At 42.0% G+C, this 12,066-nt stretch overlaps 1 protein-coding gene across 3 annotated transcripts in view; it reads right to left on the bottom strand.

Moving 5' to 3' along the window:
* The window catches only part of tspan12 (tetraspanin 12), a 70,994-nt gene that overhangs the window by 28,716 nt on the left and 30,212 nt on the right, over nt 1-12,066 (bottom strand). For all 3 annotated transcript variants that reach the window (XM_063057821.1, XM_063057820.1, XM_063057819.1), the window contains exons 3-5: nt 10,937-11,019; nt 6,543-6,678; nt 5,468-5,542 (exon numbers count right to left, since the gene is read on the bottom strand). In XM_063057821.1, coding sequence (XP_062913891.1) covers nt 5,468-5,542; nt 6,543-6,678; nt 10,937-11,019 — 294 coding nt within the window. The remainder of the gene's footprint in view (nt 1-5,467; nt 5,543-6,542; nt 6,679-10,936; nt 11,020-12,066) is intronic.

The following is a 12,066-nucleotide window of genomic DNA, read 5'->3' as shown; positions in this document are numbered from 1 at the left end:
TGGCCTTCTGTCTCTTTCACCAATCAACCTCCTAGCTCTTTGCTTCATCCCTCCCCCTCCAAGTTTCACCTGTCACCTGGTGTTTCTCTCCTCTCCCCACCCCCACTACCAAATCTACTCCTCAGCTTTTTTTTCCTCCTGTCCTGTCAAAGGGTTTCAGCCCGAAACATCGATTATACTTTTTTCCATAGATGCTGCCTGGCCTGCTGAGTTCCTCCAGCGTTTTGAGTGTGTTGCTCAGACTTCCAGCATCTGCAGATTTTCTCTTGTTTGTGATCTTCCGAAAGTAGTTTTGAACGAAATCTGATTAAGGTGGCTTGAAAATCTCTCACATTGGTCAAAGCAACTGCAAAGGTGGTACATTGTTCCCATCAGTTTCCATGTAGGGTCTAGCCATTAGCATTGCTACTTATTTCTGATTGCTGCATAGTGGAGTTTGTGACTGTTAGATGCAGACCATTTTATTTACCACAGGAATTCACCACTGTCCTTATAGTCAGAGTCTATATTCCCCCCAGCGCTAATGCTAAGGAGGCGCTCTGTGAACTGTGTGGGCCTATTAGCGAACTGCAGAACGCACACCCTGGTTGTCGCCGGAGATTTTAACCACACGAACCTTAAGTCAGTGCTCCCCAGATTCCATCAGAACGTGAACTTTGCAACGAGAGGGTAAAACGTGTTGGACCTTGTTTACACAAACACTCCCGACGCGTACTGGGCGGAGCCCCGCCCCCACCTCGGTTACTCAGACCACATCTCTGTTATGCTAATCCCAGCATACAGACCGCTCGTTAGGCGCTCCAGACCAATTCAGAAGCAGGTGAAAATCTGGCCAGCAGGAGCCATCTCTGCTCTTCAACACTGCTTTGAGCACACTGACTGGCACATGTTCAGGGAGGCTGCAACCAATGGCGACTACCAACTTAGAGGAGTACACGGCATCGGTGACTAGCTACATTAGCAAGTGCATTGATGACGTCACTATGACCAAGACCATCACTACGCGTGCTAACCAGAAGCCATGGATGACCGTGGAGGTGCATGCGCTGCTGACGACCCGTGACTACACCTTCAGAGCAGGCTACAAGGCAGCTCTAACAGCAAGGGCCAAACTGTACCGGGCTATCAGAGAGGCAAAGCATGCACACGCCCAGCGAATCCACAGCCACTTCCAGGACAGCGGCGACACGCGGCGCATGTGGAAGGGCATTCAGGACATCACCAACTACAAGACAACACCACCTGCCTGTGCTGGTGATGACTCCCTCCTAGATGCGTTGAACAACTTCTACGCTCGTTTTGAGGCAGAAAATGACGTGGTGGCGAGGAAGACCACCCCTCCGCCAAATGACCAGGTGCTGGGTCTTACCATGGCCAATGTGAGGAGAACCCTGTGCAGGGTCAACCCACGGAAAGCTGCTGGACCAGACAATATTCCTGGCAGAGTGCTTAGAGGGTGTGCAGACCAGCTAGCAGAGATTCTCACTGACATCTTCAATATCTCCCTGAGCAGCGCCGTTGTTCTTACGTGCTTCAAGGCCGCCACCATCATCCCCGTGCCAGTCTTTAATATCCTGCCTCAACGACTACCATCCCGTTGCATTCACATCCATCGTCATAAAGTGTTTCAAGAGGCTCATCATGAGGCACATCAAGACCCTGCTGCCCCCCTCACTGGACCCCCTGCAGTTCGCGTACCGTCCCAATCGTTCAACAGACGACACCATTGCCATCACCCTCCACCTGGCCCTAACCCACCTGGACAGAAAAAAGACACATATGTTCGAATATTGTTCATAGACTTCAGTTCAGCATTCAACACAATCATTCCTCAGAAACTGATTGGAAAGCTGAGCCTACTGGGCCTGAACACCTCCCTCTGCAACTGGATCCTAGACTTCCTGACTGGGAGACCCCAGTCAGTCCGGATTGGAAGCAGCATCTCTAACACCATCACACTGAGCACGGGGGCCCCCCCCAGGGCTGTGTGCTCAGTCCACTGCTGTTCACTCTGCTGACCCACGACTGTACTGCAACACACAGCTCGAACCACATCATCAAGTTCGCCGATGACACGACCGTGGTGGGTCTCATCAGCAAGAACGACGAGTCAGCATACAGAGAGGAGGTGCAGCGGCTAACGGACTGGTGCAGAGCCAACAACTTGTCTCTGAATGTGAACAAAACAAAAGAGATGGTTGTTGACTTCAGGAGCACACAGAACGACCACTCTCCGCTGAACATCAACGACTCCTCCGTGGAGATTGTTAAAGAGCACCAAATTTCTTGGTGTTCACCTGGCCGAGAATCTCACCTGGTCCCTCAACACCAGCTCCATAGCAAAGAAAGCCCAGCAGCGTCTCTACTTTCTGCGAAGGCTGAGAATAGTCCATCCCCCACCCCCCCATCCTCACCACATTCTACAGAGGTTGTATTGAGAGCATCCTGAGCAGCTGCATCACTGCCTGGTTAGGAAATTGCACCATCTCGGATCACAAGACCCTGCAGCAGATAGTGAGGTCAGCTGAGAAGATCATCAGTGCCTCTCTTCCCACCAATACAGACATTTACACCACACGCTGCATCCGTAAAGCAAACAGCATTATGAAGGACCCCACACACCTCTCATACAAACTCTTCTCCCTCCTGCCATCTGGCAAAAGGCACCGAAGTATTCGAGCTCTCAGGACCAGACTATGTAACAGTTTCTTCCCCCAAGCCATCAGACTCCTCAATGCCCAGAGCCTGGACTGACACCAACCTACTGCCCTCCACTGTGCCTATTGTCTTGTTTATTATTTATTGTAATGCCTGCACTGTTTTGTGCACTTTATGCAGTCCTGGGTAGGTCTGTAGTCTAGTGTAGTTTTTGTGTTGTTTTTACGTAGTTCAGTGTAGTTTTTGTATTGTTTCATGTAGCACCATGGTCCTGAAAAACATTATCTTGCTTTTACTGTGTACTATACCAGCAGTTATGGTCAAAATGACAATAAAAAGTGGCTTGACTTGACTTGATACAACCAATCCTAACCATACTGTACATTAACTCCTCGCATTAGTCAAGGTCCCAAAATCATGGAGCATTGTAGCTGAAACAGTTACTAAGCTGAGGGATACATGAAGTGATAGACAGGAGGTGAGATATTCCTTAAGAGGCCAGCAGGTTTTTCAGGCACGTAATCACAAAGGCAATGAGAGGAAGATAGAAGCAATGGCAGTCATTGCTAAAAGTGTAAATGATGTGGTTGCAGGGTCACCTCCAATGACCTCACTTATTAGACACTGAACACATGAAAATGCCATAGACCTTCATTTGTATCCCAAACCTAATATAATGATTACATTTTTACACCTACATCACTCACCTACCACCAATCCCCATCAGCTGACCCCTATGTTAAAGGGCTCCATCACACCTACACACTAAACATTGCTACAAGCCTCAGACCATTTAAAATGCATTTAGACTGGCATACAACCAGGCTGGGAAAGGAAGGATAAAGACCATGTGCAGACAGATAGAATTAGCTAGATTAACATCATGGTCAGCACAGACACAATGGGCCGAAAGGCCTGTTCTGTGCTGTACTGTTCTATGACCTATTTTCTGTTCGTGGATTAACCAGGTTGCCAGCTATACAGCTATTACATGCACCGAATGAGCAACAGCGATTCACATTTTCCCCTCCCTTGCAAAATAAGGTGAGCTCATCTCAGCACAACAAACCCTCAGGGACCAGATAATGCCACCATGAACGAGATTCCATGCCTTCAGCATGCCTGTGACCAAAGACAGCTGAAATATGGGAAATTCAGATCATCACACTCAGTCCTATTTCTCACAATCCGGTTACTGCTGATCCATTATCTCCTCAGATCTATGACAACAAATGGCCCAAGTATGCCGTTATTAATTTCACCCTACCTCCCACTGCAACCATTCACCAGCCTATCATTTTTATGTTTTTCTCCCTCCAGGTGATAGGACAAAAGAATGAAGATGTAGCAATACCACCGCACTTTCTGTCTAGCTCAGTTAAAAGTTATCTGCATCTTCCACAAGAGCAGAATCTGTATACAATCAGTGTCCGGGCACAAATGGCCTCCGTCCAAAGAGGAAGGGCAATGTGTACTTTAGCTTGCTGGAGAACCGAGCTGAAAATTACTCTGCTGCAGGGACTCGAGTGAAGATCTAGATGGGGCAGCCTACAGAAGAGAGCTCAATATTGTACACATTATTTAGAGACCTGCTAGGAAGCCCAGCGCATATCACTAAACATTGAGTGCATCGCTAATCTTTCTGGTTTCACACTAAGAATAAAGTCGATCCTTTCTAGCAGGAACCCTAATTATGGACACGGGCATCATTTAACAACTCAGAATGACCCTGCCTCAAAAGCCACCCAACGTCTGGATGCTGCAGTGGATGCTCAGATGGCAGGGATGCATTTCAGTCGGCTACCCTTCCAAGTTCACAACTGAGGACATCTGTGTTGAAAGGCGATTGCAGGATGTCATTTTAATCCTGCAACACCATCGAAAACTTGGAACACTGTGTGACCACCAGAGGGGAGTGGCAATGGTTCCACGACACTCACCTGCAGCTGGCTCAGTCTTCCTTGGTCTGAACCCGAAAAGACATTTTTTGATAGCTACAAGCAACTAGGACTTGATTGACAAGTTTCTGCCTGGAGCTTGAGTTTTGTATCTTAATCAGGTGGTAAGAGAACAGTAAGACCCATCCTGAAATTTCCAACAGATGTCAAAACCCCACCCCCCACTTTGCTATCTATCAAACCTAAACTTTTTGTTGTTCCTGACAGGTAGCACTAAGATGCCAAACGATGAGTATTTCCAATAACTGAAAGTCTAACATCTCCACCTTCAAACGTAGCATCATTGTTGAATCCCTTAATGACAACTTTCTAGCCACAAAGTTAACTGGAGGAGCCCAGTAAGTGCAGGCTTGCCTTACCTCAGAAAGACTTTTAGAAAATCTTCAAAACACACTTGAAATTTGTAATTACAACCAATTGAAAAGATGCAATGTAACATTTTCTTGCTGCTGATCTAATCTCGTGAGGGCAGTGAGCAAATTCCCCAGCGTAAACGATGAAGAATCTCAGTAAGTTATTGAGTTCATGACCACACACAAACTGACTGACTCACTACTGGAATCACTCAGCACACTTACATCTTCAGTGTTTATATATTTATGTACCAAAGGCCAGAATGTGCTCCCATTTTTGTGGGTAAACATTAGTAAACTGCATACCAGCCATTCGCCATGGGTCTGCTGGTATTTTCAACAAAATTTAGCCAAAATATAACTAATTTGGGCTAAATATTGATTAAAACAACTGCACTACAGGGGTTTAAGTATTTAAAATAAAAATATAACTAAATTTATATCAATTTATTTTAGTTTTTAAATATAATTTACTAAAACTATCAAATTGTAACTCACCAAATAGTCCTGATCATAGTTCCATACTCCACAGGCTAATTCCACACAGAAAATTATCAGCAGGATACCAAAATACTGAAAAAGCACAACGTGACTCATTTTTATAAGGCAATTCATGTGGCTGAATTAAATTATTAAATATTTTCCACAATCATTCATCTGCCATTGCAAATTAGCACATGGAAAAATCTCAAAATAAAGTAAGATATAGTCAGAATTCCCCACAAGTTGCTTCAGTTTACAAAGTGCATAATTTCTTCATTTGATTTGCTCAGTGGTTATTAATACAAAACAAAAATAAAAATATAAAGCAACACAAACAAAGTACTGGAGGAACTCTGCAAAGCAGGCAGTATCTACGGAGGGGAATAGACAGGATTTCCAAGAATATAAATCCTGTCACAATTTCAGGATCTTGCAAAGTACTTTAAAACATTTAAGTAGCCACTGATGTAATGTGGAACTGTGGCAGCCATTCATGCAAAGTACACAAACCACAGAATGTGGCCTGGCAATTAAACTAGTGTACAACTTTTAATGGTGTGAGAAATATCAAGGACTACCAAGGCCCTTTTCTGACCAAAAAAACTTATAGACGATGATTTCATTCCTTCAGGCCATGAAGTGTTTCTTTATTTATGTCAATAGATTTTTTTTCTTATTTTCCTTTGTTCCCCCCTATAGTAACACAATCCATTTTTCCCCTAAATCTTTCCCAGATCTGACCAAATTCATGCACTAATTCGAACTCTTGCCATTCCACTGTTTACTTATCATTCTGCAAGTAGCATTATTTAAGGAGATGATGTTTGTTCTGCTGTCAAGATGTCTGATGTAATCCAATACAATTATCATCCTGCACTTCAAGCAATACTTTGGGCAAAGATTTTAAACTTGCAGTGTGCACCAAAAGATTAATTAATAGGCCATAGTGTCATATATACTGCAAAAATTTATATTGTTATTTATTCTTCTCAATTTGTGCAATGTATTAAAAGTGATAGCATATCAGAAGAGGCATTTGAACATTCATTTATCTGATTTACATTGTGTGCTTTTCTGAAAGCATATTTACCCAAGCAAGGAGCAGTGGATTTCCCTTCAGCGTCCCACAGCAGCCTAACATTCCAACTATTATTAAAAAACAGCACACTGCAATCATTAAGGGATGAATCACTGGAAAATACGTCAGAATGAATGCTTCTTCCAGCCTGCAGAAGAACATTAAGTTTCCATTAATAGCATACAAAAGACAAAATAGTCATTGATAACATAACCTTTTGCATTAATATATGCCTGCAATTGTATTGCTCCTTGTATTTTTCATAGTCAATTATGGAATACACCTCAAAAAATAATTTCCTGTACATTATATTTTGTAACCACATTCTTAATAATAGTTACTTAAATGTGACACATTTTCAGTCTGTGATATTATGTTACGATAAACAAATGAAAGACTTTACAGATGAGAAGACTGAAGATCATTTTCAGAAGGCAGGTCTATAATCAAAATGAGCAGAAGTGTTTAATATTTTGGATATGCACAACTCATAGGATAAAAATTGTACTAATTAGAATGTCCAAACTCTTGTGTATCCATTAATAATGGATTATATATTACCAGTTACATAAATATGTCTTCTTGACTCGACTCTTTATATTAATCTCATAACACATTTATTTTCATCTTTTTTTATTAATTTTATCTTGATGTTCATTTCCCAACTCTCCCCAAGGGCAATGATTTCTCTCTGCTTCACTGGTCTGATAGTTCTTGGTGCACTTCAGCACCTTGTACTAGTGGTCACATTTTACCCAAGTCTAAGTAGGCCTTTAGAACTGCACTTCAAAGTTCTCTTTCGCACACAACTTCTGTGGGACTCCACCGTAGAGCTACCAAGAGTGAAAATCTCACAATTTCCTGGCAAGTTGAGAGATTCGTAGCACAAATTACACATTGAGCTACTAAGTATTAAAAGAACTTTTGTCATCAGTTCTCTCGTGTGTATTTAACACTGAATTCTCTACAACCTTCAGTAATATTTATTCTAGAGAAAGGAAATCAGTACCAGCCCCATAGGAAAGAAATAAAAGCCAAAGTGCAGTCAAGATAGTTGGTTTCATTGCCCTGTCTTGCTCCTATACCCACCTTTTTGGCTGCTACTCTGCTCAACTCCAGGCGAGATGGGGAAAATTAGTTTAGGACCCACAATAAAGCAATAAGCAAAAATAAAAATAGAATGGATAGTATAAAAGTAATGCACACAAAATGCTGGAGAAACTCAGCAGGACAGACGGCATCTATGGAAAAGAGTAAACAGTTGACATTTTGAGCTGAGATCTTTCATCAAGACCGGGGGAAAAAACGGATGAGAAGTTAGAGCAAGGTGGGGGGGGGGTGGAATGGGAGGAAAAAGTACAAGGTGGTAGGTGATAGGTGAAACCAGGAGAGGAGGAGGGTCAAGTAAAGAGCTGGGAAGCTGATAGGTGATAGAGACACTGTTTACTCTTTTCCATAGGTGCGGCCTGGCCTGCTAAGTTCCTCCAGCATTTTGTGTGTATTACTTCGATTTCCAGAATCTGCAGATTTTCTCTTGTTTATGGGTAGAATACAAATCATATTCTCACTTAACAGTAAGGATTTCCTTCTTGACATACAAGATGCATAGTTTTCTGATGCTCACCAAAAGTTTAACTCATCTAAACACTGGTGGCCAAGGTAAGGAGTAGAAGAGGTACTAATTCTCCACAAAACCTTTTCTCAAATGTCTTTAGTTATTAAACTTATTATGAGAAGTAACTTTGCCAAAAATTCAGTGATATATATTACAGACATTCCATTTCTACCATCACAATCTCAAATCATTGAGAATCAATGAAGGATGCTCAACAGTTGTGGCAGGGCTTTAGTGCTATTACCTCTTACAATATAAAATCAAGCAACATAGGCGACAACAGTATTTCACTTCCAGATGAGCTCAATGCTTTCTATGCTCATTTTGACTGTCAAAACATGGAGGAACAATCACAAACTCCCACAGTCCCTGATGATCCTCTGATTTCAGTGTCTGAGGCTGTCATGCAAGCAGCCTTCAGGAGGGTGAACTCACAAAAAGCATCGGCCTGGATGGGATACCCGGCCAAGTACCAAAGACCTGTGCTGATCAACAGGCTGGAGTGTTCACTGAGATCTTTAACCTCTCACTTCATCAGCCTGAGGTACCTACCTGCTTCAAGCAGGCTTCAATTATACCAGTGCCCAAGAAGAACATGGTAACCTGCCTAAACGACTATTGTCCATTTGCACTTACATCCATGGTGGTGAAGTGTTTTGAGAAGTTTGTAATGAAACATATCAACTCCTGCCTGAGAAGCAGGCTGGATCCACTCCAATTTCCCTACAGAGCAATTGGTCTACAGCAGATGACCTCTCCTTGGCTCTTCACTCAACCCTGGAACATTAGGACAGCAAACATCCATACACCAGGATGCTCTTTATTGATAATATCTCAGCATTCAATACCATCATCCCCCCTTAGACTAATCAGTAAGTTCCAAGACCTTGGCCTCAATACCTCCTTGTGCAATTGAATCCTCGATTTGCTCACGTGCAGACCCAAGCCAATGCAGATTGGCAAAACATCTCCTCCACAATCTCCATCAGCACAAGTGTACCACAAGGCTGTGTGCTTAGCCTTCACCCTGCTCATTTTACACTTATGACTGTACAACTAAGCACAGCTCCAATGCCATATTTGATTGCTGATGATACCACTGTCGTAGGCTGAATCGAAGGTGATGATGAATCAGCATATTGGAGAGAGATTGAAAATCTGACTGAGTGGTACCACATCTTCAACCTCTTACTCAATGTCAGCAAGACCAAGAAGCCAATTATTGACTTTGAGAGAAGGAAACCAGAGGTCCACGAGCCAGTCCTCATCAAATGATCAAAGCTGGACAGGGTCAGCAATTTCAAGTTCCTCAGTTGTCATCCTGTTCTGAACCCAGCACGGAGTTGCAACTACAAAGAGGCACAAGAATGCCTTTACTTCCTTAGGAGTTTGCAAAGATTCAGTATGACATCTAAAATTTTGACAAACTTCTATAGATGTATATACATCACAGCCTGGTACAGAACCACCAATGCCCTTGAAAGGAAAATCCTACAAAAAGTAGTGTACGTGGCCCAGCCCATCACGGTTATAGCCCTCCCCACTATTGAGCATATCTACAAGAAGTGTCATTGCAGGAAAGCAGCATCCATCATCAGGAACACCCATCACCCAGGTGATGTTCTGTTTTTGTTGCTGCCTTCAGGAAGAAAGTACAGAAGCTTCAGGAGTCACACCACAAGTTAAGGAACAATTATTATCCCTCAGCCATCAGGCTCTTGAACCAAAGGGGATAACTTCACTCAACCTTACGTGCCCCAGCATTGAAATGTTCCCACAATCTACTGACTCACTTTCAAGGACTCTTCACCTCATGTTCTCAATATTTATTGCTTGCTTATTTATTTATTTTTCCCTTTTTTTCCTTTATGTATTGGCAGAGTTTGTTGTCCTTTGCACACTGGTTGAATGCCTAAGTTGGTGTGGTCCTCCGTTGATTCTATTATTGATTTATTGAGTAGGCCCCTAAGAAATAAATCTTGGGATTGTATGTGGTGACATATTTATACTTTGGACTTTAAAGCCCAAAACCCAATTGCAGTAAATAGCAGCAGTTTTGAAGTCTGATAACTGCTCTTTTACTACATTAACTCATGAAAAGATAAAGAAAGCTATCTTTTAAAATCAGCGAGAAACAACTCCACTTGGACCTGTAACTCATTTGTTTCAGTTAGAAGCTTAATGCCAGTAAGAAGAATAACTTACAGCTTTAACTGAAGCTTTCCCTTTAGCAGGCAGAAGCTATGACTCTAGAAGACCAAATGTTCATAAAATATCTTGAAATCTTTAAAAAGATTAGTAAATTTGTAGTGGTGTGTTGACCACTGTTCCCACTAAGCTGCGCGAGTGCATGGCTGTGCAGTGACTGAAATGCTCCCAAGCACATAGCCTTTGTCACCACGTAGATGGAATTTTCTTTTATATAAAGTGCTGTGCAGCTTTCAGGCCATCTAAAATTTCCTGCTCAGAGCACTGGTTGATCTGTGCAGCTGTAAAAATTTAGGAGGGAACATTGGCATTGACAATTGTGAACAGGTTACATTACCCTAAAAAAATGTAAGAAAACAGGCAATGTAAAATTTCGATATGCTAAATAAAGTGAAATAGAGGATAGGAAAAATCCTGAAACCAGGTCTCATTTAAAATCCTGTACCTCAAATCATGCATCAAGAAGTATTGGATAAGTCGTAAAACCTGCTTGTCAGAAGTAGTTCCACATGCCATCAAATATATTAGGCATTTACAATACACACATTTTGTAGAATCTATCCAGTAATTAATGTATACATACCTGGTTTCCGTTGTTAATACAAGCACATTATTCAAATAATCCCTCATCCATGCAGACACACCCAGAACACAGAGTGACATCAGCTGCAAAATATGCACATTTTTCATTTACTCTCACCATATACAGTATTTAAAACTGTACAGTAATTTCCTTTTGCTCAACCCTATCAGCTTTTTGCCACAAATGGCTATTTTACTAAATTGCAGGTATAAACACAAGCTTATTTTCTTTTACTAAGTATAGAAATCCAAGGTTCCATCAAGAATTTCTTTATTCAAATATTAAACAAATTAAGTTTGTTTATCTGCCCCCAGCTGCAAAACATTTCACATCAAATTTGGGAGAAGTGTTAAATGGCTGAAAACACGAGACCTATTTTAACTTGGTTCTTCGGACAAAGATGCAACTTTGCACGGATTTGCAATTACCAAGATTAGAAAGTTAAGACACCTTATAAATGTTCAGTCTTGTGATAAACTGAAGACACAGAACAGGATCATGCTCAAATTGGATTGCCACCTGCACTTTATCTGCAGCCATACACTTGGAGCACTCCCATGGGTGCAGCTGCCCTCAAATCCTGCTTACTATGATCATCCACAATGTGGCGTGCTCAATGGCAACTAGACCGCAGATCACCCTAAAGACTTTTGCCAGCTTAACAATCAAAAGGCATTTGAACAGTTTTTTTAAAAAATTCAAATAAAATTCAGTAGTACAAAGCATTTTAAAATCAAAATGCACGCACAAGAAATTTAAAACATTAAGAAAAAAAATGAAAAACGAACTCCTTAACTGCACTTACCTTTTAATTAAAAAGGGGAGTAATTCCATTCATTTGTGCACCAGCCATCCATGGTGTAAAGCTAATGGGCAGTTTGTTCAGGCTGAGGACTCAGCATCAAGTCCAACAGTACGACAGATGTATACAAGGGTTGATCTCCAGCTAACTTCTGCAGTCACACAAGTCAGGAGCCAAGCTGACCCAAGCACTGTAGCTAGCCACAGTTTCTCTACAGAACCATCAGCTGAAGATAATCATGTTCAAGTTCATGATCATGATGAATCCCAGATAATAAAATTCACCTAACACTGACAATAACTCAGCACTCCAAGAAGTATTTTCAGTT

The sequence above is a fragment of the Mobula hypostoma genome, chromosome 9 (genome assembly GCF_963921235.1).
Source record: "Mobula hypostoma chromosome 9, sMobHyp1.1, whole genome shotgun sequence".
NCBI lineage: Eukaryota > Metazoa > Chordata > Chondrichthyes > Myliobatiformes > Myliobatidae > Mobula > Mobula hypostoma.
The sequence above is the reverse complement of the archived record's forward strand: the minus strand, read 5'-3'. Positions and strand labels throughout refer to the sequence as shown.